At 42.0% G+C, this 27460-nt stretch overlaps 1 protein-coding gene across 1 annotated transcript in view; it reads left to right on the top strand.

Annotated features, from left to right (window-relative positions):
• The window catches only part of YPEL2 (yippee like 2), a 106137-nt gene extending 80726 nt beyond the window's left edge, over positions 1-25411 (top strand). Inside the window, exon 5 of the mRNA XM_040496968.1 lies at positions 25329-25411. Within this exon, the coding sequence (XP_040352902.1) occupies positions 25329-25352 (24 nt within the window). The 3' untranslated portion in view covers positions 25353-25411. The remainder of the gene's footprint in view (positions 1-25328) is intronic.
• The last annotated feature ends 2049 nt before the right edge of the window (positions 25412-27460 follow it).

Below are 27460 nucleotides of genomic sequence, written 5' to 3'. Positions count from 1 at the left end.
TAGATAAAATCAGGTTAGAATTAATACCAAGGATAGATTCAAAGAGGAATTAAGGATCATTATCCAAGAGATATCAGGGGAAGCCCTGCTCGTCTGCCTACTGAAGTGAAGGGAATTCTGGGCTGCTTTTATGGAAATGAGCCTTAGTCAATTTAGCCCCAGCTCTCTCCTCCCCTACACCTGTCCCCTGTCAGTGCCCACTTGGGGGCAGATCATGGGGGCAGGTCATGCTAGGGCTTGCCCCACTTTGCACTGCCAGGAGCTCTGGCTGTTTCCCATCAGATATATGCTGGTTGTTGGCAAGAAAGAAGGAAGCAAGCTGTAGCAGGAACAAAGTCCGCCAGCCTCCCCACCCCCACAGACTTGAAGTAGTTGGTTGAAGGAAGCCAGCTGGTACTAGGTTAAAGAGACCATTATCTGCCATCTAGTAAGCAAGTGTTTTTTGCGGGGAGGGGTGAAGTTTATTTCTCAGCAGGTTGGAAAACAGGGCATGCATGATATTTTGTTTCTCCTTCGGCCTTGCTGATAGCAGAGTTCACTCTTGAGGTTTGGTTGACCTGGTTCTTTTAAGGGAGACCCTGAAATATAGATAAGCACATGGTAGTGGAACAGACAGATGCCCTTCCCTACCCATCACCTACCCATTCTTCCTGATGCCATCCTTTGTTTATGAACTGTGACAAATGTTACTAGGGAAGATAAATGGAGCCAGGAGACTCCTCACTGTGACCTCAGCAAGATGCACTTTGGGCCAGACTAGGCCTCAATTTGGGACTTCTGAGTGGTATGAATCTAGAGAAGGGAAACAAAGTTCTAGTTGTTCTTGTGAGCCTTCATTATCAGAGATGTTTACGTCATGAGTCCGCACATTTAGAGATGCTGGTCTTTTTATTCCACTAGTGTGAGAGGCTTGGACAGTCTTGGTGTGCCCTCATGCTTCCTGCCTTTTATCTTCTGGAAAGAAAATTAAGAGTTTATTAATCACCTTCTGTATTCTAGGTACTATACTAGGCATATTTTCCACAGTTGTCTCAGTTCATTTGCATTAAAACCATTTCAGGAGAGATTATTATTATTCCCTTTGTGAGACGTTGGAGGTTCAGAAAAGTAGAATACATTTACTAAGCCCTCTTAGCCAAGAGGCTGAGTCATAATTTGAACCCAGGGTGTCTCACTCCTAAACTTGTGTGTTCTTCCAATTTAGGGTTCTCAACAAAAATGCTGGAACACATTACAGGATGACCTGACTACGTTGCTTAATAGTATGAATCTATCACTAAAGGTTGTTCAGTGTGTCTGCTTTTCCCGGGGAGAGACAGAGGAGGAGGGAGAGGAGAGTGGAATGAAAACAATTTTTTTGCTGGTGTTCAATCTGCTCTCAGCACCTTGTCCCATCCAGACAATCAGAGCCTCTCTAAATAGGCCACCTTATTATTATAGTGTTGGAGGAAAGGTGACCTGGGTGAGGACAAACCCCAGCTTGGACCAGAACTTCCATCCAGGGTAACTGACTACTTTTATTGCATAAAAGCCGCAGTTTTGCCGCCCTGTCCAAGGCTCCAATAAAATGAAAGTTATTCCGGGGCGCCTGGGTGGCGCAGTCGGTTAAGCGTCCGACTTTAGCCAGGTCACGATCTCGCAGTCCGTGGGTTCGAGCCCCGCGTCGGGCTCTGGGCTGATGGCTCAGAGCCTGGAGCCTCTTTCCGATTCTGTGTCTCCCTCTCTCTCTGCCCCTCCCCCGTTCATGCTCTGTCTCTCTCTGTCCCTAAAATAAATAAACGTTGAAAAAAAATTAAAAAAAAAAAAAAATGAAAGTTATTCCGAATGCTTGCCTCCCACCCTAAATTGGGGGCAGCTTAGCAAGACAGAAACCCCAAAGCAGTGACTTGTCCTGGAGGCCAATGACTTAGTTACCCCAACCTGTATCCAGCTGCTCCTTCTGCAGAAATCAAGCCCCCAACTCTGCCTTCTGGGACCAAGTGTGAGCTCTTACCGGCCCTTGGTAACACAACTCCAGGAAGTTTGCTGCTTCCTTATTTGAGATGTATTATTAAACTGTAATCATACTGTGAGTGAAGCCAGCCAAAGCAGTGGCTATTAATAGGGAGGCGAAGAAAGCTGACTCAGGAGGAGGCTGACTTAGGCTGGACGGGAGAGCCTGGCCACCTTGGCCTACAGTCCTCAGTGAGAGGTCAGCAAGAGAGAGAGAGAGAGACCTGAGCTCATTTTGTTCCTGGGCCGGAGTCAGCACTATCTGGGTTTCTCAACTTTGGCAATAGAAACCTAAGCGGTCCCGATCAAAGGGCTATGTAGCCATCTTTCCCAGGTCCTTGGGGAGTCTCAGGGCCCTGAGCACAAATAGCTGAAATAGCTAAGCCGCAACAGAGCTGTAACTCATCCCTCACGATGTGACTTGGAGCAGGGCCGTGGAGGGCTACCTTCTGAGGCCTCCCTCAACCAAGAAGGCAGTGCTGACCCAGCCCTGCACTGGCCAGAGCTCCCCATTGGCAGAGATGTCAGAGTAGGGAGATTCTATTTCTGGCTTCTCTATAAGGCTTGGGGAAGTGGCTGTTACAGAAAGGTGGAAGCAGAGAGGTGAAGGTCCACAGTGAATGAAGGGCATGGTCCAGAAAGGCCTGATAATGTGGCAGAAAGTTTTCAACAGTTCCTGTAAATGCAGTGCATTTCTCAGGGAGTTAGGGCTTCAGCCATTTGGTAGACTCACCATCACCTGGCAGCTGGAAACAGGATAGATTCTAAAATCTGGCGCATGCTATGCCACAGGAAAAACAGAACTGCTCCCAGATGCTGGGTTCATAGTATCCCTTAGTCTCTACCAGGCACGGAACACCTGCTCTCTATGCTGCTACACTGAGTCCCACCAGCCCCATCAGGTGGCTATTATTATCCGTCTTCTCAGAGGGAAAAAGTGAGATTCAAAGAGGTAAAGTGACAGTCACAGAGCTAGAAGGTGACAAAGATAGGACTGAAATCTAGGTCTGTCAGTGGTCTAAGGAAAGGCCAGGCTGTAGCAAGCTGCCTTTGTGCCTGGGCACGTAGACCCAGTTGTCCCTCCCTCTGCTGCTACTCCAGTGCTCTCACTGAGTCAGGGTGATGGCAGTCTGTGTGTGGGTTGCTGGGAGGTGCTGTGATCTCCTCACCATTCTTTTGGTTGGTTAGGTATGTCTATGGGTATGTTTCCTCCAGATGGAGGATTCATCTTGGTTCCTGATCTCTGAAGAAAGAGGGTCAGATGGAGATAGGATATGGAAGATTTTTCCTGTCCCTCCTAAAAATATTTACGAAGCACCTATTAGGCTCAGCTCTGGGTGGCTTGGCCACTTTCAGACTACAGAACAATTTAATGTTGATCTGGTATTTTTCTCACATGTACTAGGAACCATCCACATGTGTATAATAATAGACACCTTAGACACTTAGATCTATAAAATAATTTTTTTACTGATAGGGTGGACTTTCCTTCCACTGATTGACTTTAAAAAAATTGTTTTAATGTTTATTTATTTTTGAGAGAGAGAAAGAGACAGAGTATGAGCCAAGGAGGGGCAGAGAGGGAGGGAGACAGAATCTGAAGCAGGCTCCAGGCCCGACGCAGGGCTTGAACTCATGAAGTATGAGATCATGATCTGAGCTGAAGTCAGATGCTTAACTGACTGAGCCACCCAGGCTCCCCTCCACTGATTGTCATATGGGTCACTTCCTGAAACTGAAAGAGATCTCCAGGATCCCAGACACCAGCTCCTAAGCTCTAGCAAGTTCATGAGGGAAGAGTTTCAACTTCCAGTTATCAGGGAGCCCTAAACACAGAAGTGGACCAGACCAGGCTTACAGGAATTTGTTCATCATTTTATAGCACATCTTGAGGGGGTTGAAGAGTAATTTTCAAGCCCTCCTGCAGTAGATATTCTAAACTATTGTTTGGGGGTCTTAGGTACTCTTTTGGTCAATTCCTTTTTCTTCCTTTTTCAAAAGGTAAACAAATAGCCTAACAGTAATAACAGTCAACAGGATGGTGGCATATATCCAGGTTCAGACTACTTACTGTAGTCAAAGTTAATTAATTCCCACTGTACTTCGAACTAGGTCACCTGCAGGTCTGTGCTGAGGCCTGACCTGGCTGACAGGGGAAGGCATTTCTAATCTGTCTCTTGGTGTGCTGTCTTGGGCAGGCAGGTGGAGAAGGGGGTATTTTTCACCTTTGCGTGGGATTGTCTCTCCTCTTCTCCTCCCGGGAGGTGACCATTTTCAGATCTGTGGGTGGGGAGGAAAATCTTCTCTTCCAAAAATAATCTCTTTCTGCAGCGGGGTTTGAAGCTGGACCAAGCTGCTAGCGCTATTTTTACCCAGCTTGCAATTCAGGGTGTAAATAGCAACTCTGGCTGTTTTTTCCCACAGCTGACAACAGAGTCAACCTCTTCAAGGCAGAGGCATCCTAGCATTTTGCACAAAGGAAACAGAACAAAGGTTGCTCTCGGGCCCAGGGAATGACCCTTGACCATTAGGTCAGCGTACAAACAGGGGTGGCATCTCCATGGTTGTGTGATCTCTGTCACTGCTGTAAATACCAGGCCCCATGATACCTCCTCGGCGGAGGCTGATTTAAAGAAGCACAATGTAGAGTCACGAGGGAATGGCAGGCCTGGAAATCTCTCTGCCTGAGCATGCTGAGGTTCCAGGCGCTTGAGCAGCTCTAGGCCTTGCTCTCCCTCTTGCATTAGCAAGCACTTCTTAAAAGGTTGCTGCCGTTGGAGGGTGTCTTACCCCAGACCCAACAGATCAGGGGCTGAGGAAAGACAGAAAAAAAAACACCTACAAGGCTGTCCAGATGACAGACTGTCTCTAAACATATGTGCCTCCCATTTCTCAAGTGATTGGAGGCCTCGCTGTCTTCAGTATGAGAAAGTGTCATTTAGAGGTCATGGTAACGGGACTCGCTACCTCCATGCTGCATGTGAGCAGAAGCTGTGAGAAACTAACCAGAGCCTTGGGTTATGGTTCCAGCTGGCCTGAATGAGGTAGGAAGCTCAGCTTCCCAGGCGCCCCCTCATTGGTACTGTTGATGAGTGGGGTAAAACAACAAAGACAGAGGTGAGCCCATCACAGTTGGCAATTCTCAACTGGTTCTCTTCTGGGAAACAAGCAGACTTCACTGGCTTTTTCCTGAGGCCAACTTTTTTACCCACATCTTTCCCTGGGCCTTTTTGGACTGAAATTAGAAAGGAGTTATGGGTCAGCAGGAATGCCCTTCATTATGAATTACACAGCAGTTCTTCATGGAAATGCTCATTCCCTTCCTCTGGGTACACACCAATCAATCATTAATCAATAAGAGACTTTCTCAAATAATACTGCATACTCGGAACTGGGCATTTAGATACACGTTTCAAGTTTCAGATTCTTCCCGCAGATGACGTCTGGGGTAAGAAAGGGATTAGAGGACAGGTAAGCAGCTGAGTAACCCCCAAATCTGCTTTCTTGGAAGTGGTTTCTGTGCAGCTGCTTGGAATTGATTCTGGGCAGCTGTTAAATTGCAAAACTCACTGCCAATTATCAATAGCTAAAGTGGCATTGGAGAGCTTTTGATGGTAAAAATAGGGGCAGGTAATAGAGGAGAAAATAGCTTTGCCTTTGAGAAGAGAAGATGGGAACATATTGTCTCAATCTGCTGTGTTGTGGGTTTCCACTGTTAGCTTGGGTTCTGTCCCAGAACTGGCCAGCAAAACCTACTTAGTGACCTCCAGCAAAAAGTCCACCAGGGAGCTGTGCAGGATGAGATCAAAGCTTTGTCTTAGCAGCCAGAAGAGATTCATGCTGGGTTCAGGGCATCCTGGTTCTCACTGCTCAGAGTGGCATTAAACAGCCAACAGCACAGTTTTCAGTAAAACTTGTTGAATTTTAAATATTTATGTACCAAATGCACCCTATGTACCAAATATCTAGTTGATCTGGTAATTCTTTTGTCCACCAAACTTCAGATTTACAAACGATGGTTTTGGGGAAATCCCCTTGGAGCCTTGATGGTAAATGTTTACCTTAAAAAAAATAAAAAAAAAACCCCAAAACACTAAAGCAGGAAAAATGCCCTGGTGAGTGAAACCAAAAGCATGAGGCACACAGTCACATTTGCAAGACTGACCATTTGTTTTGAAAAATGCTCCCAGCCCCACCCTTGACATTGGGGAAATTTGGAAGGTGGTAACAGACTTCCTGTCTAGTATTTCCCTAGATTTCCTGGAATCCACTTTGAAGGACTGTTTCCCTTGTGTCACCAAAGAGTTAAATGTTGGCTCTGCTCTCCTGGTGACTAATAGGCACCATGTGGCTCTGAGATCAGCGAGAAAGAAACTGACAGTCGGTGTGGGAAGTGTGTGAGGTTTCAGTGCTCTTGAAATGCCTTTGATGGGCATGGGGAGTGCACACAAGGGTTGTTGCCACCTAGTGCCCCTGGTTGTGTCATTTTAACATGAATTCTTATTTCTTCCTATGAATTTTGCATGATTTAAAATGAAGATTTCTAACCCCTGCTAGAGCTTGGTATTACTGTGGTGAGAGTTATTCCATGGAGTAGCTAATTCTGCTACTTTGAAAAATAACCCGTTTTGATTAAAAACAAGGCAGAATCCACTGACCTGACCAAATCATAGTTGACATGTGTTAGGGAGACTTCCTACTCTTGCTGTTCTCATCCTTGTGTGAGGAGCCCAATTAGCATAACACTCCTGGCTCCTCTCCACCCCCTCATTCTTCCCTGGGAAGGAGGGGTGGTTTCATATGACTGGTGAGTTTGCAAGGAGAAACTGTGTCTTATACTCTCTTCTCTTTCTTTTTTACTGCCGGTCAGCACTGCTCCCCCAGGGTGCAAAGGGGAGACTGTTCTGGCCCAGCTATCACTGAGTGGCCAAGTCTGTCTAGTTCTGAGGATGAGTATTGGGAAGCTCATTTGTTTGACAATATAAGCCACATTCTCTAATATCAGCTTTATTAGTAATAAAGGTTATTTTTGGTCCTCACCTAGCTTACAACAGTCCTCTAATTCAGTTCAAAACTCACGGAGAAGTGGGGAGACTGCTCTGTTGGGGGCTCTACACAGATCCCAGCATATTTTCTGGGAGATTTCCTGGTAGCTAGAAATAGCTTTGTGTTGAGGTGAGACCCTGGCTTCTAGTTCCATGTCACTACTTTCCTGTTGAACGCCGGGTTCCTTCGTAGTCAAATGAGTAAAGGGAGTTTATAGAAGGTGTCCCTCCCAGCTGTACTTATTGAACACCTACTATATGCCAGGGGGTACAATGATCAAGATAGATAGGGTCTCTCCTGTCACATAGTTTACAATGTAACTAGGGTATATCAATGAGAAAGTTTAATGTTCCAGGTGAAATAAGACAACTTCAAACAGGCTTAAGCAATAAAGAGAATTTATTGGCTCACATGATTTGATCCAGGACTCCAACAACAGGGATCCATTTCTTGGCTCTGCTTCCTCTGGGTGGATTCATTCTCTTGTCATCACATGATGCACCCGCTCCTCTCTCCTGCCAGCATTAAGCTTTTCACTATGACTGCAGCAGAAATAAGACATACCATTTACCAGGCTGAAAAGAGTCCAAGTCCCAACATTCCCTGCAAACTCCCGAAGCCCACTCTGATTATACCATTTTAAATCACAGGCCATCCCTAAAGCTGCGACTGGGCTCAGTGTGATAGGATACACAGATGAGCTTATAGCCGGTAGAACTCATCCCTAAAAGAAAGAAAGTTGGGCCCTTCCCACAGGGCACAGAAATTTGGAGACCTATTAGGAAAAGAGAAGGGGCAGCAACTGATAATTGCCCATGATAGAAGGAAAAGACAATAAATAGTAGATAATTCTGCTCTGAAGGAACAATTCAGCCTGCAGAAAACATTCATTACTATCTGGTGAGTCAAGCACAGGTCTGGGAATCCAGAAATTTGTGTTCCAATCCTGTGTAGGATCCCAATATACAACAGACCCATAGGAAAGTTCTGGAGGTTAGTAGACTTTGCTTCTTTTGTTAATACTATTTTTTAAAATGGTTATGTATTTTTGAGAGAGAGAGAGAGAGAGAGAGAGAGCATGCACATGAGTGGGGGAGGGGCAGAGAGAGAGGGAGACAGAATGTGAAACAGGCTCCATGCTCTGAGCTGTCAGCACAGAGCCTGATGTGGGGCTTGAATGCATGAACCACGAGATCATGACCTGAGCCAAAGTTGGCTGCTTAACCGACTGAGCCACCCAGGCACCCCTAGACTTTGCTTCTTGATCAGGTGCCTCAGGAATTGCCCTTGTGTTGGGTTCTCCTGCTCTGTGTGTCCTTTTCACTTTTTGGAAAGGAGGATGACATGTGCCTGAGAGGGATGCTAAAAGGATAACTGAGGTGCTGTCCACAAAGCACCTGTCAGTAAATAAACGCAAGATATCCATTAGCATGTGTTTGTTATTCTTTTAGACTTAAGGACATTCAAGCAATGGTTTAGGGGCTAAACATTAACCACACTGGGGCAGATCAGCACTACAGAGCTATGAGCCATGACGATACACAGGTCTTCAGTGTTCTAAGTTCAAAAAATCTGTGTGAAAAAAGATATAACCCCAGTGAATTGAAATGGACAGAAATGCAGTCGGACACGCAGGATAGGGACAGCTGCTTCAGCTAAGTACCACAGCTAGTTCTCTAAAGGTATGAGAGTTTGCCTAGCAAGTCAAAAGTATCAGTGGGGCCTGAGCAATCCTTTACATCTTCATTCGGCAAACATTTAGGTACCTTCTATACAAGAAGCTACAGTAGGAACACATAAGCCATTAGGAGGTTGTCGCTTAAATCCTTTTTAGAAAAAAAGAAGGGATCTCTATTTACAAATAGGGAAATTATTATGAATCCAGATTCTTATGTGAAATATCATATATTTTATATGAACTAAAGGTCTATTACACCAGAGACAGAAGCTAAAATTAGTGTCATTTTGTGGGGTACATGGTTGGCTCAGTCAGTCAAGCATCCAACTCCTAGTTTTGGCTCAGGTCTTGATTGTGGGCTCAAGCCCCGAGTCAGGCTCGGCTCTGGGCATGGTGCCTACTTAAGATTCTCTCTCTCTCCCTTTGCTCCTCTCCTACTTATGCTCTCTCTCTTTCTCTCTCTCTCTCTTAAAAATTAGTGTCGTTTTGGGGTGAAATTTGGAGGAGTGGGCCATGGGTGAATCTTGCATTAAGGCATAAACAAATATATAGGATTAAATTGAAAGATTGCAATCAATTATATAGTCTTATTTTGGTCTCCCAAATAAATATGACTCAGCCCTCTGAACACTATGGCAGAGTGTTGCACCTTTATTTGCACCTCTCTCTTTTTTTTTAATGTTTATTTATTTTTTGAAAGAGAGAGAGAGAAACAGAGTGTGAGCAGGGGAGGGCAGAGAGAGAGAGGGAGACACAGAATCCAAAGTAGGCTTCAGGCTCTGAGCTGTTGGCACAGAGCCTGACGAAGGGTTTGAAGTCAAGAACCATGAGATCATGACCTGAGCCAAAGTCTGACACTTAACTGACTGAGCCACCCAGGAGGCCCTATTTTCACCTTTCTTACTGCTCTTATTCTGACTCCTATCACAGTCAATCATTTATTCATTCAATTATTCAGTTAGTCATTCATTGAACATTTATGGTAGGTTTTTTAAAAAAATATTTATTTATTTTGAGAGAGAGTGTGTGAGTGGGGGAGGGACAGAGAGAGAGAGAGAACGAGAGAGAGAATCCCAAGCAGGCTCCATGCCCTCAGTGCAGAGCCTGACACAAGGCTCAACCCCACCAACTATGTGATCATGACCTGAGCCAAAATCAAGAGTTGGACGCTTAACCTACTGAGCCACCCAAGCGTCCCCATGGTAGGCTTGAAATGCACTAAGTACTGTGTCAAAGACCAAGATACAAAACAGTGTGAGACATGGCCACTATATTCTAGGAGCTCAGTTCCTAGAGGAACTAGAGGGGAGGAGGCATGTAAAAAATAATTATAACATGAGAAGTGCTATAATAGAAGCATGTACCAAGTGCTTTGAGGTGAAGTCTTCACAAAGGAGATGATATTTGAGTTGATCTAAAGATAACAGGAGTTTCCTGGGCTGAAACTGTAGAGCATCTGGAAAGTCCCTACAGGAGGAGCCAACATTGTGTACTGAGGAAACTGTAAGGAGTTTGGAGGGATCTTAAGGTATGTAGGGAGAGCGTCAGAAGAGAAATGGGGTAAAAGGTAGGTCACATAGAGCTTTGTTGCTCTCGATGTGGGCTTTGGACTTTATTTTACAGATAAAAGGGATTTGTTGAAGGACTAAGTAATGGAAGGGCAATATTAAGTTTGGGTATTAGAAAGATGCTCTAGCAGTAGTCTGCTGGAAGGGTTATCTTGGGGAGGGATTGGAGACAAAGAAATCAGCAGAAAGGTTATTTCAATAACCTAGATGAGAAGTGATAAGGTCTTGATAGTTGAAAAAGAGGGAACAGAATGGGTTCAAGGAAGACTAAAAAAAAAAAAAAAAGAATGGGTTCAAGGAAGACTTGAGAGATTGAACAGGAAGACTTGAGAATTGATTGATGGGAGATGATGTGGGAAAGGAAGCAGTTAAGAATGACTTAGAAATCAATAGTCTGGGTAGATGAGGAAATGAGGGTTCCATTAACCAGAGTAGTGAGTAAAAGAACTGGTTTGGGAGGAGGGATGATGACATTGTACATGTAAGATGTGTGCATGACATTCAGGTGTGAGAGCCCCGCTGGCTGGTAGAAACATCTGTCTAGAGCTGACAGGGAGATGGAGGCTAGAGGTTGACCAGGGGATAGGTAGGTGCTGAGGCCATGAAACAAAATAGCACAGACCACTAAAGGGCAAAGATTTTGGGGGCATTAGGAGTTTGATAATCCCCACAGGCCCTGGCATTGTACCTTGCACAAAGCAGGCAGGATCTATGTAAAAGTCTACAGATACATTATAAATATACCAATTTGGAGGTTGCCAGTAACAGCTAGATGTCCTGAGACCTCCAATTTGGAGGCTCTGCAATTCTAAAGACTTATTTTAGGGCCACACTGGCAATAAGAAGAATGCAACTAGCATACCAATATTCAAAGAGATTCTAGCCTTCCACTAAATTCCATTTTAAAAATTACTGTTATCATCTTGTGTATTTCTTTGCATTTGGTCTTCCAGAGAAGATGCTATAAAATGAGGAAGCTGGGGTAATACAGCTTATCAGAATAAGGGAGTTCAGTTGCAGTTGCTGGAACATCGAAATTGGTGTCAATGTGTTTGACCTTTAGAAAAGTCATTCTGAGGGCAGCTTCATGGTGTTTTAGGAACTAAGCAATGTCTTCCTCAAACGTCACACAATGTTACAGTTCTTTTGCACTTGCTCATTCTTTCAACAAACATTGAATTATTTGAGTTTGTTCTAGACATTGTTCTATGGACGAAAGACATCCTTCCACCTCTCAAAGAGCTCACAGTCCAATACAATTAAAATATATTGTGAAGTACGGGACACCTGGGTGGCTCAGTCAGTTAAGTGTCTGACTTCGGCTGAGGTCATGATCTTGCAGTTTGTGGGTTTGAGCCCCGTGTTGGGCTCTGTGCTGACAGCTCAGAGCCTGGAGCCTGCTTCAGATTCTGTGTGTCGCTTTCCATCTGCTCCTCCTCTGCTCATGCTGTGTCTGTCTCTCTCAAAAATATATTTAAAAAATTTAAAAGTATATATATATATGTGTGTGTGTGTGTGTGTGTGTGTGTGTGTGTATATATATGTATATGTATGTATGTAGTGAAGTATTGTGATAAAGGTAAGCACTGAGTGCAGCTGAAGACAGAGAGGGGAGGAAATGAGGGTGGCAAACATGGTTAGAGAGAGAAGTCTTTCCAGAAGAGACAATGCCTCAGCCAGGTGATACAAGGAGGGGGATGAGGTTCCAGATCAGGAAGAGAATAACTGTAAAGGCAAGGAAAAATAGACTTCCTAATGGCTGAACATGGAGGGGAATGGCAGGAGATGATCTGGGAGAGGTGGACAGGGACCTCACCAGGCCCTGATAAGCCCTTCTGTGGAGTCTGAATTTTTAGCCTGAAAACAATGGACAGACACTGAAGGATTCTTATAAAGGACTTCAGAAGTCTTTTGCTTTTGGTTTTTGTCTTATTTCCCACTCTCCCTCTGTCTCTCTCTGTTTTGACTGCTTCTCTTCCTTCCTTCCTTCCTTCTTCCTTCCTGCAAGCATGATTTTGGAAATTGCAGGTGATCTCGCCTATACTTAAAGATTTATTTATGTTTTGTCCATGCTTGAGCTGAAGAAAAAGAAGGAGCTGTAGTTCTCTAAGACCTGAATTTTGATGGCAGTAAGAAGAAAAGTAAGAGGACCCCAGAAGTAATTAATAACACCCAGAAACTCTTCTTTTATTCAAACTTGGACATGCCAATGTTCAGTTTTAAGGAGGGGGCTATTATCTCCAAGGTGTGGCCAGGAATCTTAACTGAAGAGAGATCTACACTCTTGCTACTTAAAATGGGTCCCTGGACCAGCAGAATCAGCAGCACCTGGAGCTGTTTAGACAAATGGAATTTTAAACTTCAGCCCAAGCCTACTAAATCAGAATCTGCATTTTTAACAAGATGCCTCCGTGATTCCCATTCACATTCAAGTTTGAAAACCCCTGATTTACAAAAACTGAAAAACTGCTTAGCTGGTAAATCTTATGTCACCATGTTGCAATCTGTGTTGTTTTAAATGGCTGTTTGATATGTAATCAGTTTGTCAACCTCTATGATTATAAATTTATGTCCAAAAGTAAACTCAAGCAGGGGTTAAACTATTTGTACTCCATTGAACATTTCCAAGAAATCTCCTTGGAACCAATGATGTTGAGATTCCTTTAAATAAAGGGCTTGCCATAAGAGACTCTTAAAAACTGAGAACAACCTGAGGGTTGATGGGGGGTGGGAGGGAGGGGAGGGTGGGTGATGGGTATTGAAGAGGGCATCTTTTGGGATGAGCACTGGGTGTTGTATGGAAACTAATTTGACAATAAATTTCATATATTGAAAAAAAATGCAGGCTATAAACGAAAAAAATAAATAAATAAAGGGCTTGTTCTCTAACTGATGGATGAAACATTCATTTTCCCCCCTATTGTGACAAAATATGCATAACGTAAATTTACCATCTTAACCATTTTTAAGTTTACAGTTCAGTAGCAATAAGTACGTTCACATTGTTGTGCAACCATCACCACCACCCATCTCCAGAGCTTTCTCATCTTCTTAAACTGAGACTCCGTGTCCACTAATAACTCCCATTGCCCCTCACCTGAGACCCTGGAAACCACCATTCTACTTTCTGTTCTACAAACATAACTACGCTAGGTGCTTCATGTAAATGCAATCATACAATATTCGTCCTTTTGCGACTGGTTTATTTCACTTAATATAATGTCTTCAGCATTCATCCATATTGTGGCTCATATCAAGGTTTTCTTCCTTTAAAAAGGCTGAATGTTGGGGCGCCTGGGTGGCGCAGTCGGTTAAGCGTCCGACTTCAGCCAGGTCACGATCTCGCGGTCAGATCTCGCGGTCCGTGAGTTCGAGCCCCGCGTCAGGCTCTGGGCTGATGGCTCAGAGCCTGGAGCCTGTTTCCGATTCTGTGTCTCCCTCTCTCTCTGCCCCTCCCCCGTTCATGCTCTGTCTCTCTCTGTCCCAAAAATAAATAAACGTTGAAAAAAAAATTAAAAAATAAAATAAAATAAAAAGGATGAATGACATCTCATTGTATGTATCTACCACATTTTTTGTTTTTGTTTTTTTTTTTACCATTCATCTATCCACGAACACTTGGGTTACTTCTGTTTTAGCTATTGCTCATAATGCTGCCGTGAACATGGGTGTAGAAAGATTCATTTCCATAATCAGCATTCACATCAGGCATGCAGCTCCCCTCTCCCAGCATCTCCACATTGTTTCCTAGAGGTGTGCCACAATAAACATAAAATTCACAGTTAATGGATGTTCTCAATGAATTTTCTTTAACATATCAGGTCTCTAGTTGACTCCTCATTAAGGAAAGGGAATTTGCTCTTGTTGGGAATGAAATGTCTGTTCCGTTTAGTGTCTGTCTGGGAGCAGTGGCCTCCTGAATATAAACTCAGAGCCAGAGCCAAGACATTAATTTGTGAAGCTCAAGTATTGATTTGGTGACGCCATTCTCTTCCCCTGATGCTATTCCTATCAACTCAAATTATCTCTGTGAATACAGGAACCTTTTTTTTTTTTTTTCCCTGGGTGTCCTGGGCAGCTGGTGACAAGCTGCTTGCTGGTAGGCGGTGACAGAGCTGCTCCTGGGCAATTGAGGCCCTTCCTACTAGAGTGATGCTGGTCAAAGGAATTTGCAGCCCTGAAGCCAAAGGTGACACCCACTTGGACAGATTCAGCGCTCCATCCTCATGTCAGTGACCCACAACGGTGCTCAGAGAAGGGGAAGAGTCCCTGAGCTTATGGTGGAATTATTCTAAAGAATTGTATAAAAGGTGTTATTTCCTCAAATTGATCATATTTCATTTCTGGAGTATCCAGTTTACCTGTGCTGCTTCAGAAAGGCCTGACAGGCTCTCCTAATGTGCTTTCCCTCAGGCATCCAGTGGGGGCGCTCTTACACTCTCCATTTCAAACCCACTGTTTCACCCTGGGGTCAACTCTGGGTTATCAAATACGTGTATGAAGAGGAGAGGGTTACTATCACACCAGCTCATTTGGAAAATAAACACTGAAACTCTGGATTTCATTTCCTGTGCAATCACTTTTGCTTTGCAAACTAAACCTAGACATAAAGACAGGAACACCACAAGTTTCCAGTTTTCATGTTAATTCCTGGCCCTCCAGGATGATTAACTTTATCTAGAAACTGAAAACACATTTGGGCTAATCTTTTATGAGATCTGATTAAGAGCTTTACAGGGAAGATTTGCACCACATTAGAAAGGCTCAAGCAATTTATGAGAGTGCACATGTAAGGAATTTCCTTTTACTGGATTATAAAAGAAGAGCTAGAAATCACAGCCAACTGTACAAGAAAGGAAAGGGTAAGGACCTGCCTGTTTGAATCCAAAGGAAAAAAGTTTGCATGTTGGTGAATGCTTTTGAAGAATTCCCACAAGAACCACTGACTAAACCAAAAGACCTAACATGTGTTGAGGTCATATGCATGTGCAGCCACATCAGAAAGCAATATGTAATAAGGACCCCATGAAAGTCTGGGGACATGCATAAGATAATAAAACATATGTAGGCCACTGTCCTGCCTAGAATTTCATTTGCCTCCTCCCAGGTTTTATCCTGATCTCTCCACTTGAAATGCCTTCCCCTGTCCTTTCCCTCTCCATTAATACATGCTTATCAAAATCTCACCACCTGACACCTCACAGACACCTCTTAACCATAATAGTTCTTTTGTACCCTTTCAAAATGTGTGTGTTCTATATGTTCTAGGGCACCCTACGTGGTGTTAATGACACATTTCTTACTGGTCATTCTCAAGACATTTTTCACATATGTGGTTTGTGCTCTTAAGCTAGTCTATAAGTTCTTTGAGGTTGGGACCATTTAAGGGTATATTTCTCTAGGGTGTTCTAAAGCAGTGTTTCTCAAGCTTTACTGTGCATGGGCATTGATAGGGGATCTTGGTAAAATGGAAATGCTGATTCAGCAGGAATGGGTTGGGCCTGAGATTCTGTATTTTTTTCTTTTTCTTTTTTTAATGTTTATTTATTTTTGAGGGAGACAAAGCACGAGTGGCAGAGGGGCAGAAAGAGAGGGAGACACAGAATCTGAAGCAGGCTCCAGCCTCTGAGCTGTCGGCACAGAACTCAATGTGGGGCTTGAACTCACGAACTGTGAGATCATGACCTGAGCCAAAGTTGGATGCTCAACCAACTGGGCCACCCAGGTACCACATGAAATTCTGTATTTCTAACCAGCTCCCAGGTATTGCTGCTGGTCAGAAGACCACAACTTGAGTAGCAAGGCCCTACAACACTCAGAATTGTGCAACATAAGCAAGTAAGACCATATTGGTGGTGGTAGTTTCCAACAAAATTCTTCTTCTGAGATCTGACCCCTTCAAGCAAATGCTATCTCACAGTAAGGCCTCTTCCCCTTTGGTCATGAGACAGTCCTCTAAGCTAATCGAAGCCTGAGGACATGATTTTATTATAAAGCAGTTGTTTGAATCTGTGTTTAAATTCTAGGAGTATGAGTGGGTTTTACTAATGTAATTTAAGAGGATTGGTGAATTATTTGGATGTGCATGGCCTAGCCCTGATATGCTAGGCCACCCTTGTTAAGAGCCACATTGATACTAGCTGGTCCCATAAAGGTGAGCACACACTAGCCTGTATAGAGTGTTGAGAGCCATAACTCCCCTTCTGGATGAGGGGTCCTCACTTTTCTCTCAGATGGGTTAAGTCAGTTGAGACACAACCAAAGCTTACTTTTGTTTACCTGTGTCTAGTGAAGTCTCTGTTTCTTATAAAAAGCCCTGCTCTGTCAGAGGCAAAGGACCCCATCTTAGTTTCACCTTTAAAACTAGAAAAATTAGTCTTTAACTATACGAAGCAGACTTTTAACCAGAAGGGACAGACCAGAGGGGTCTAGCGAAACTGCAAGAATGTTTGACTAGTCTCATGGCCTGGAACCAACAGGAGGACAGTCAAGCCTCTGTCTATAAAATCAAGGTGTCAGACTTGAAGATTCTTAACATATCAGGGTAAGGCACAGAGGAGACAAGAAATCCACACTTGGCTACCTGACAGCACAATGTGACTGGCAGCCTCTTAGTAGGCTCTTATCCTCTTGCTGGTTTCAGCCCAAATGCTTGCCCTGATATGGTACTAAGTTATCCTTTCCTAGACAATTTGGTGCCTCACATCCACCAGCCTGATACAGAAAGACTTGAAAAGATATGCCCTGTGCTGCCACCTAATGGTTCCAGTTCCATCAAGGCGATTCTTCAGCACCATTTGGATATACAGAATCTCTCGGCCCTTTGTAAAAAAATATAATCCACCAGCAATGAGAACCTAACAGGAGAGAATAAAAACAGGATACTTCCAGGTGCCACCTCATCAAGAGAATCAGGGACTATGGACTGTAAGGGTTTTTTTAAACTTTGTAATTTCCTCCTTTGTTATTTCCTGCCTGTTTCCCTGTAATGATTAACAGTAAAACTCTAAAAACAAAAAAGGCCAAGGTGTTTGTGTTCAAGGGCAGCAAGGAAGCAGGGAACTGGAGAGACAGCACTCCAGGGGTTGAGGTAAACAACTCCAGGGGATGGAGTGGGTGGAAGGACCTGAATAGCTGGAAGGGAAGCAGGTTGAGTCCTCAGGCTTGTTTGAAAAAGGAAAGAGGGGGTGGAATCAAGTTGTGTTCTAGTTGGAATGAAGGCAACGGTCTTTTTTTTTTTTTTTAAAATATTTTTTTACATTTTATTTACTTTTGAGAGAGACAGAGACAGAGACAGAGCACAAGCAGGGGAGAGGCAGAGAGAGAGGGAGACACAGAATCCAAAGCAGGCTCCAGGCTCTGAGCTGTGAGCACAGAGCCCAACCCGGGGTTCAAACTCACAAACCGTTAGAACATGACCTGGACCAAAGTCAGACGCTTAACTTACTGAGCCACCCAGTTGCCCCGAAGGTAACGGTCTTAATAGCATTGTCAATATTTCCTGTTTTGTCTTCAGATGTACCAGCCTATTTTCAATCCAAGAGAATGAAGCAAATGTATAGCTGTCAACTTGTGTGATAGTTGAGGGGCCTTTGTAGCTAATGATACTCCTAGAGTAATGATCCTAAGTACAATTGTCTATAGAATGGCCAGGCAGATAAGGTACCTGGCTGGGGTCAGCCGTAAGACTATAGTGAGTGGTTGGAACTGTGAACTGGAGAGCATTTACCCCATCTGGGGAGGCAACAGCTACTCGGCCCCAGGTGGTTATGGCCCTATCCATTTGTGTACCCCCCATTGTCTGCCTGATCTTTCAAATCTTCCAGAGAAGCTGGAAATTTCGATTATTGTGTGAAGTCTCCTTATTTTTAAATGTTGGCAGCTAATGCTACTTTAAAAACAAACAACAGTAACATCATGTGGGCCAAATAAAACATGTCAATGAGACATATTTAGCCCAAAGACCAACTCTTTGAAAACTTGGACCTAGAGCAGTTTGCATTCTGGAATCTCAAAGTATTAATATGTTCTTTGTGAGGCATATGGTCTGTCAACAGAAGCAGGCTACCATCAAACAAGCAAATATTAGATAAATTGGGGATGTATAAAATGCTTTGTGTTTAGACTTGTTGGTTTCTTGATTTATCATATCCAACTAAAAAGCCTTGAATATATTCAATAAAGGAAGAAGCATTTATTGAGCACCTAATATATGCTAAGTCATGATAAATAAAACTTTTTCTGTAAAGGGCCAGGTAGCAAATATTTTAGGCTTTAAGGGCCAAACAGTCTCTATCACAACTATTCAGCACTGCCAGTTGTAGTTACAAAGCAGCTTTAGACAATACATAAACACATGGGTATGTCTGTGTTACAATAAAACTTTATTTAAAACAGGCAGTCCAAAATTGGCCCATGGGCTATAGTATGCCTATCTCTGATCTAGAAAATCTAAGCAAATTTGAAGCCTAATGCAACAGTTTTTTTTTTAAGGAAATCTACATGTTTATGCTTTGCCTATTCAGACAAGAAATTAGGGTGATAGTGCTAGGATTTTTAAGTTGCATTTGTAGGTAGGTTACCCCAAATAGATCTCTATTATCATTTAGTATAATACAAGCTATCATATTTATCCTATAAACATATACAAGTTGCTATAAACATTGCAAATAATGCTGGTTCAACCAAGCTCAGTTAGTTTGGCAAGACTGTCTGAATACGAATGTAATTTAGGGTAATTTTTCAGAAAGGGAACTGTTTACATGACAGAACATTGAATAGTTGACTGAGCTGGTTAACTCAATGGTGTGATTCAATTCCTGTTTTGATTGGGTTTGAAACTGATATGAAGAAGCAACATAAAGCTGAGCACACCTGTTTGTCCCCTGAGTGCTGGGACTGCTACTTGAAACTTTCAAAATGATGTTATAAAGAGAACAAATGAAGTCGTATATTGCCTTTATATTCTCAAAGAAATAATAGTACATAGAAGATGCTAAAAATTTTTTTTGCTTTAAAACTTCTTTGACCTCGGCCACAGCAACTTCTTACTCAACATGTCTCCAGAGGCACAGGAAACAAAAGCAAAAGTGAACTATTGGGATCTCATCATGATAAAAAGCTTCTGCATGGCAAAGGAAACAATCAGCAAGAATAAAAGGCAACCGACAGAATGGGAGAAGATATTTGCAAACAACATATCAGATACAGGGTGAGTATCCAAAATCTATAAAGAACTTATCAAACTCTACACCCAAAAAAACAAATAGTCTAGTGAAGAAATGGGCAAAAGACATGAATGGACACTTTTCCAAAGAAGACATCCAGATGGCTAACAGACACATGAAAAAGTGCTCCACATCACTCATCATCAGGGAAATACAAATCAAAATCACAATGAGATACTACCTCACACCTGTCAGAATGGCTAAAATGAACAACTCAGACAACAGATGTTGGAGGATGCAGAGAAAGAGGATCTCTTCTGCATTCCTGGTGGGAATGCAAAGTAGTGCAGCCACTCTGGAAAATAGTGTGGAGGTTCCTCAAAAAATTAAGAATAGACCTACCCTATGACCCAGCAATTTCACTACTAGGTATTTATCCAAAGGATACAGGTGTGCTGTTTCAAAAGCGCAATGTTTATAGCAGCGCTATCGACAATAGCCAAAGTATGGAAAGAGTCCAAATGTCCATGGACAGATGAATGGATAAAGAAGATTTGGTATATACATATACATATGTATATATATATATATATATGTATATATATACACACACACACACATATATATATACACACACACACACCAATGTATATACCATATATATATATATATACCCTATATATATACACACCATATATATACACCATATATATATCATATATGCACCATATATACCATATATATACCATATATATATACCATATATCACATATACATACACACACACAATGGAGTATTACTTGGCAATCAAAAAGAACAAAATCTTGCCGTTTGCAACAATGTGGATGGAACTAGAGTCCATTATGCTAAGCGAAATTAGTCAGGGAAAGACAAATATCATGACTTAACTCATGTGAAATTTAAGATACAAAACAGATGAACATAAGGGAAGGGAAGCAAAAATAATATAAAAAACAGGGAGGGGAACAAAACATAAGGGACTCTTAAATATAGAGAACAAACTGAGAGTTGCTGGAGGGGTTATGGGTGGGGCCATGGGCTAAACAGGCAAGGGGCATTAAGGAAGACACTTGTTGGGTTGAGCACTGGGTGTTGTATAAAGGGGATGAATCACTGGATTCTACTCCTGAACTCATTATTGCACTATATGCTAACTAACTTGGATGTAAATTTAAAAAAAATAATAAAAAATGTTTTGTTTCATGAATGGAAGGCAACAGAATTTGGCCATGTTAACATCTTTAGATGTCACTTTTATGAAATAAAACTAAAGATGCCTAGCTATTTACATGCTTGTAGATACTGTGTACTGAGTACCAAAATCTATTTGTAGCTTCCTTCTCTGCTTTCTTCTACTGTACACTCCCTTGCAGGGAAGGGGACCATGTGTTCCAATTCTGGCCAAGATATAAACGCAAGTATCTGGTTGGGGCTTCTGAGAACGTTCCTTCATTCAGTTTGGCCTCCTATCCCTTCCCTCTTCTTCCTGACCTAGGACACAAATGCAACAACCTAGAGGTTCAGTAGTCATCTTTTAACATGGGACAAAAGTGACAGACTAAGGATGGTGGAATAGAAAGAAGGAGGAAAGCTTGATGATATCATTGAGCAGCTTCATTAGCCCTGAACTGACCACCTTGGCTTTTTTATCACATGAGGAGAAATATAGTCCCCATGAGGTAAAGCCATTGTCTATCTTTCTATAACTTGCAATCTGACTCAATTCTATCTATTTGGGTGATACTTAGAGTTTCCTTCTATTTTTATACTCCATCAACATTGCTCAGGAAATGAAATTTCCAGCACCCAAAACAGTTGTATTAATTTTCCAGCTCTTCATGTGCCACTTTGAAAAGTTGGTTTGAAGATATTTAAAATCTTGTTACAAGCTCAAAAATATATATAAAGATAAAAATTCATTGGTATTCTTAGGAAGAAGTCCTATTACAATACATCAAGTTCAAAGAAAACATTCTACAACATAGCTTCTAAGAATATCAAAGGTATTGTCAACAGATTCTTTCTATACTTGTTTTAGGTAGCAAACACTTTGTGCCAGCAAACTATCCAGAAAGAATTTAATAATATATGAATATGGTCTATTTTTTCTGCATTTCGTGGCCCCCAAATCATTATATTTTGTGACACATACATTAGCTAATATTATAAAGCTTGGGTTTTAGGAGCACTCAGTTGCCAAATTTGGGGCAATTTGGGCTTCAAAAAAATTAATGATGGTAGGGGTGCCTGGGTGACTCAGTCAGTTAAGCATCCAACTCTTTTTTTTTTTTTTTAATGTTTATTTATTTATTTTGAGAGAGAGAGCAAGAGCAGGGAAGAGGCAGAGAGAGAGGGAGAGAGAGAGAGAATCCCAAGCAAGCTCCATGCTGTCAGTGCGGAGCCTGATGCAGGGCGTGAACCCATGAACTGTGAGATCATGACCTGGGCCGAAACCAAAAGTTAGATGCTTAACGACTGAACCACCTGAGTGCCCCAAGCGTCCAACTCTTGATCTCGGCTCAGGTCATGATCTCATTGTTCGTGAGTTAGAGTCCTGTGTTGGGCTCTGCACTGACAGCACAGAGCCTGCTTGGGATTCTCTCTCTTTCCCTCTCTCTCTGCCCCTCCCCACTTGCACTCTCCCTCAAAATAAATAAATAAATAAATAAATAAAGTTAAAAAAATTAATGATGGTAGTGGATTATAACACACTAAATGAAATGTAAAAAACCTGTGTTCACAGTGATTCAAAAGCATGTCAGCTTGTACATGTAGATGAATATTAGAGTTTGCAGCTGCCAGTATAATAATTGTGTCAGGGTACCATCATTAACAGATGCTAAAGCTATTGAGTGAAAGGATATTGGGGAACAAGATAATCACGTGGCTTCAAAGTAGCATCTCAGAGATCAGTTAATAATTCTAAAAGGAAAATGTATCTTTACCATTGCACAATCTGGTAGACATCATCTTAACCAAGCAGTCAAACTTTGGCATCACCAATAGTTAGACAATGTGCAGCTTCTGATCTTATGCAGTAAGAGGTACACAACACCCCTTATGCAGAATTCTTGTCTGAATCTAAACATAAGGAAATAGGAAAATCCAGCGTTCGGAAAAGACTTGTAAGACAACTAGCTTAGTTTCTTAAAAAAGTTCAATGTCACAAAAACCACCAAAAGGCAGAGATTTTTCTAGACTAACAGGGAGTAAGCGGATAACAACCAAATGCACTGTATAAGTCTTCTGCATCAGAGGAGAAAAAATCCTGCTTATAAAAGACATTTTTAAAACCATTGGAGAAATTTGAATATAGACATATATTATATTAAATTGTATCATTGAGCTAATGTTAATTTTCTGAGGTGTGATAGTAGTGGTATTGTGGTTATTTAGTAGAATTTCCTTTTTCAAGAAGATCCATATTTTAGGCATTTAGGGTTTATACAACTTCATCCTACTTTTTTTTTTTTTAAGATTTCATTTTTAAGTAATCTCTACACCCAACGTGGGTGGGGTTTGAACTTACAACCCTGAAATCAAGAATTGTGTGCTCTACTGAGTATGTATAGTGTGTGTGTGTTTGTGTGTGTGTGTGTGTAGATGCAATTGTGGCAAAATGTTAATAATTAGTAAATCTATGTAAGGATTTAGGATGTTTATTTAGCTATTCTTTCAATTTCTTTGGGGGTTTAAGACTTATCAAAAAGAGAGAGAGAGAGAAAAAGTCTTGGACTTTCATACTATACCTAGGAATTTTAAGAGTATTATCATGACCAATTGTCATAGTCACCTTCTGGTAGATATTAAAATAGGCTTGCTAGACATCCTAATGCAAGGTCTAGGTGTCAGATAAGGATTATTCGGTAAAATACAAGCCAGACACTATTTTAGGCAACCCGGATACTTAAATGAACAAGACAGCAATCTCCTGTTCCCATGAAGCTTATATTCAAGGAGGGGAGTGGTGGAGACAGACAGAAACAATAATAATAAGTAAGTAATAATAATAAGTCATCAGTAAATTGTGTAGTGCTATGGAAAAAAATAGTGGAGGAGGGGTGGGGGGGAAGTTGGGGAATATTAAAATGGAAATTTAGATAAATAAATGAAAGGAGCACAAAAATTGACCTAAGGGATATTGAGATAATGTCCAAATTTCCTACTATTCTAGGATACGCTGGCTTGGTTTCACCTGAAGAGTCCTGCAGTTCTTTCTCACACAAAGCCACTCAATTGTACTGCAGGCAGACTAGGCTGAGTCCTGCCTGGGGTGATCACCTGGTTTGACTAGGACTAAGGAATTTCCCAAGAATGGGACATTCGCTGCTAAAATTGAGATGGTCCTGGGTAAACTGGTGTGGTTGTTCACCCTGATATTGCTACTTTTCACTTGTGTGAGCTTGAGCAAATCATTTAGCTTCCCAGAGTCTTGGTTTCCTTGTCTGTAAATAGGAGATTATACATGTGCTACAAAATGGGTGAACCTTGAAAATATTACACTAAGTGAAAGAAGCCAGACACCGACACCATATATTATATAACAATTCCGTTTTATATGAAATTTCCAGGATAGGCAAATCCATAGAGACAGAAGGCAGATTAGTGGCTGCCAGGACCTGCAGGGAGGGGGAAATAGCGAATGACTGCTAAGGGGTATGAGATTTCTTTTTGGGGTGATGAGAATGTTCTAGCTTTAGATAGTAGCAATTGTATAGCTCTGTAAATACACAAAAAACCACTGAGTTGCACATTTTAAGAGCGTAAATTTTATGGTATATGAATTACATCTCAATAAAGCTGTTATTTAAAAAAAAAACAAAACAGGAACACAGAGTTACCATATAACCAACAATTCCATTCCTAGGAATAGGCAGATCTATAGTGACAGAAACAAAATTACTGGTTACCTAGGGTTGGGAGGAGTGAAGGAAACTGGGGAGTGACTGTTAATGCGAGTAGAGTTTCTTTTTGGAGGGATGAAAATGTTCTAAAATTGATTGTGGTAATGGTTACACATCTCTATCAATATACTAAAAACCATTGAATTGTATACTTTAAATGGGTGGATTGAATTGTGTGGTATGTGACCGATACCACAATAAAGCCATTAAACAGGCAATACAGTAAAAATAGTTTAGGTTAAAAAAAAAAGGGAGATTATAATACCTGTGTGAGGTCTAAATGAATCTTTGCTCTCATAACACTCATACCCCCTCCCCAACTCACACTTTTTATCACACCAAATCATCATTGTGTGTGCCTTTTTCTTGACCACTGAGCTGAGAACCCTTTGATAGCCGAAACTTTCTAATTCCCTGGGGGCCAGTTTCCTGGACATGTAACCTATGCAGTCACACAAGACCCACATTTGGTTCAATGCTCTGCTGTCACTGTCTTGAAATTCTTAATTTCTGAACAAGGTGCAGCACCCCTCATTTCCATTTGGCACTGGACCCTGCAAATTTTGTAGCTGTCTGAATCCACCTTTGTACCCCCAACACTTAGCGTAGTACTGATGCTCAGTGGGTGTTCAATAAAGGTTGATTCTTTTTCCTGGTCCCAGAACCCTGGGACGTCACTGAGAACAGCACGTTGACCTTCATACAGATTTATCCAAAGGCTCCTATGTGCTAGGAACTGTGTCAGCTCCTGGGGACCCGGGGGGGGGGGGGGGGTGGGGAGCCAAAGCAGGCAGCAGGGAACTGCTCAGAAGGAAGCTGTTCACGCAGGTAGATGTGTCCACCTCACCACTTATCTCGAAGGGCAGTGACAGCATTTCACTCATTTCTGCTTTTAGTTGTAGAAAAACGCATCACCTTGGGACCTGATTTTGCGAGTTCTGCTTTGTTACAGGTAATAGAAGACTCTGATGAATGAGGATGGGACTGCAATTCTTTTCCACAGTGTGAATAAAAAGTCAACTCTGCCTTTTTTGATATGCTTGTGGTCTATCACACTGACATCTATTTTTAAAGAGATCTGTCAGCACCTTTTAATTCAAGTCAGTTTCTATCTACAAAACACATTGTTAGGCACTGCTGCTGATAGGAAGATGGTAGCTGGATGTTTTTCAGCTTGTCACATGAGGTCTTTGGATGATTATGGTGAGCTACAACATCATGGGGGGGGGGTCAGTGGAAAACAGCAGTCAAAACTCTGAAATTCCTGACAGACTTGGCTGATGCTTGCTAGATGTTCTTTATTATGGTGAATTCCAGGGGCAATTCCCTAATCTCTCTAAACTTCGGTGTTTTAATCGGTTAATACAACCCTGGTGTCAAAGGGCTATTGTAAAGATTAAATGAGATAGTGCACACATAAATTTTGGCACAGTGTCTGGCACTTAGTAAGAAAGCTACAATAAAATCAAAGCCTCAAACATCCTGTGAAACTGTTGTTTTGCATCTTAATGGCTAAATAGTACTGTTCCTGGCAAACAGCCACACATCATAAAATAGCTCTGCCTGCAGCTGCTGTTCCTCCAGCGAGAGGTGAAGGCAAACAACTCTAACCAGTATCCACCTAATTCTTTAAAGTCAGTGAAGTCCTCTTCCTCCCTCTCAGCCTTGGTGGTGACCCCATACCTGGCTCCCACGCTCCTGAGCACAGTGTCTATTTTGGGGAAGGGTTATCAAGGGGGCCAGAATGTCTGCAGCTGCTGGTGGGGGCACTAAGAGGACAGAGTTTGACCTGTCCTGGCATCTTGAGCTTCTTGAGCCCATCCTCTCCCAGCGCAGTTTGCTTACTAAGCACCTTCATCAGCAGTGGCTGCCACCAGGGAGAAGGGCATGACCTCAGCAAGGTAGCCTTCTTCAGTTGAGGAAGGGCAATTCTTGGAAAGATGTTTATCTGAGAGCTGTCAACCAACTCTCCTAGCAGGTGGGAGAATGAGTGCTTCTGTCCTGAAGCAGGGAATCTAGGTAGGCAGCATGCCACAGAGTTTCTGTTCTAAATCCCAGCCATTTCTAGGACTTCTGGAATGAGGACTGGTGGGGGGAGGATAGAGAATCATGAGATATGCCACCAAATCTCGTTTGATTATCTAGGAAAATTCACTGAAAACTCAATATACTACAGTTATGTGTATTTAACTAAACTTAGAGTTGATCCAAGCAAAAAATTTCTAAACACATCTACAAAAAGTACAAAGAAGTCTTTACCATAAGATATCCACCATTTATAAGATTGTGTTTGTTTTCTTTTAAAATCTTTATTGTTGTTTAGACATAATGTTCACATAAGCAAAAAACAGCAACAAAAAAGAGTTGGATTCTGGAAATTGACAGGACCAAGTTTGGTCCCAGATCCATGGCTTATACTCTGAGTGATGTCTATTTAGTGACCTGTGTAATCAAAATAATATTACCTACCACTCTGGATTAATGAGATAATGTACCTGAGGTACCCAGCACATTCCAATTTCTTTCTTTCTCTCTTTCTTTCTTTCTTTCTTTCTTTCTTTCTTTCTTTCTTTCTTTCTTTTTCTTTCTTTCTTTCTTTTTCTTTCTTTTGTTTATTTACTTATTTTTGAGAGAGAGAGAGAGAGAGGCAAGGAGAGAGGGAGAAAAAGAATCCCAAGCAGGATTCCTGCTGTCAGCACAGAGCCTGACATAGGGTTTGAACCCACAAACCATGAGATCATGACTTGAGCCGAAATCAAGGGTCCGATGCCTAACTGACTGAACCACCCAGGTGCCCTGTCCAATTTCTTAGTAAATATTTCTTCTTCTTTTCCTCCTCTTACTCATTCTCATTATTTATTCTTCATTTCACTGGGCACAGGAAAAAATACTAGGTTCTTACTCTCCAACTACTATTCCAATAATCCACATGGATAGTCTATTTTCCAGCACTTAGATGTTGTTTTGCTTAGTATTTAATGAAATTCTCATCCTATGATAGGGGAAAGATAAGATAGGCAGAGAGGGAATGGTTAGGACCTGAGGTCCCTGGATGGGGAAAACACACATTTTGCAACAATGCTG

The sequence above is a fragment of the Herpailurus yagouaroundi genome, unplaced genomic scaffold, assembly GCF_014898765.1.
Source record: "Herpailurus yagouaroundi ecotype Mexico unplaced genomic scaffold, PumYag 189, whole genome shotgun sequence".
NCBI lineage: Eukaryota > Metazoa > Chordata > Mammalia > Carnivora > Felidae > Herpailurus > Herpailurus yagouaroundi.
Note: the sequence above shows the minus strand (reverse complement) of the source record. Positions and strands in the feature narration are given on the sequence as shown.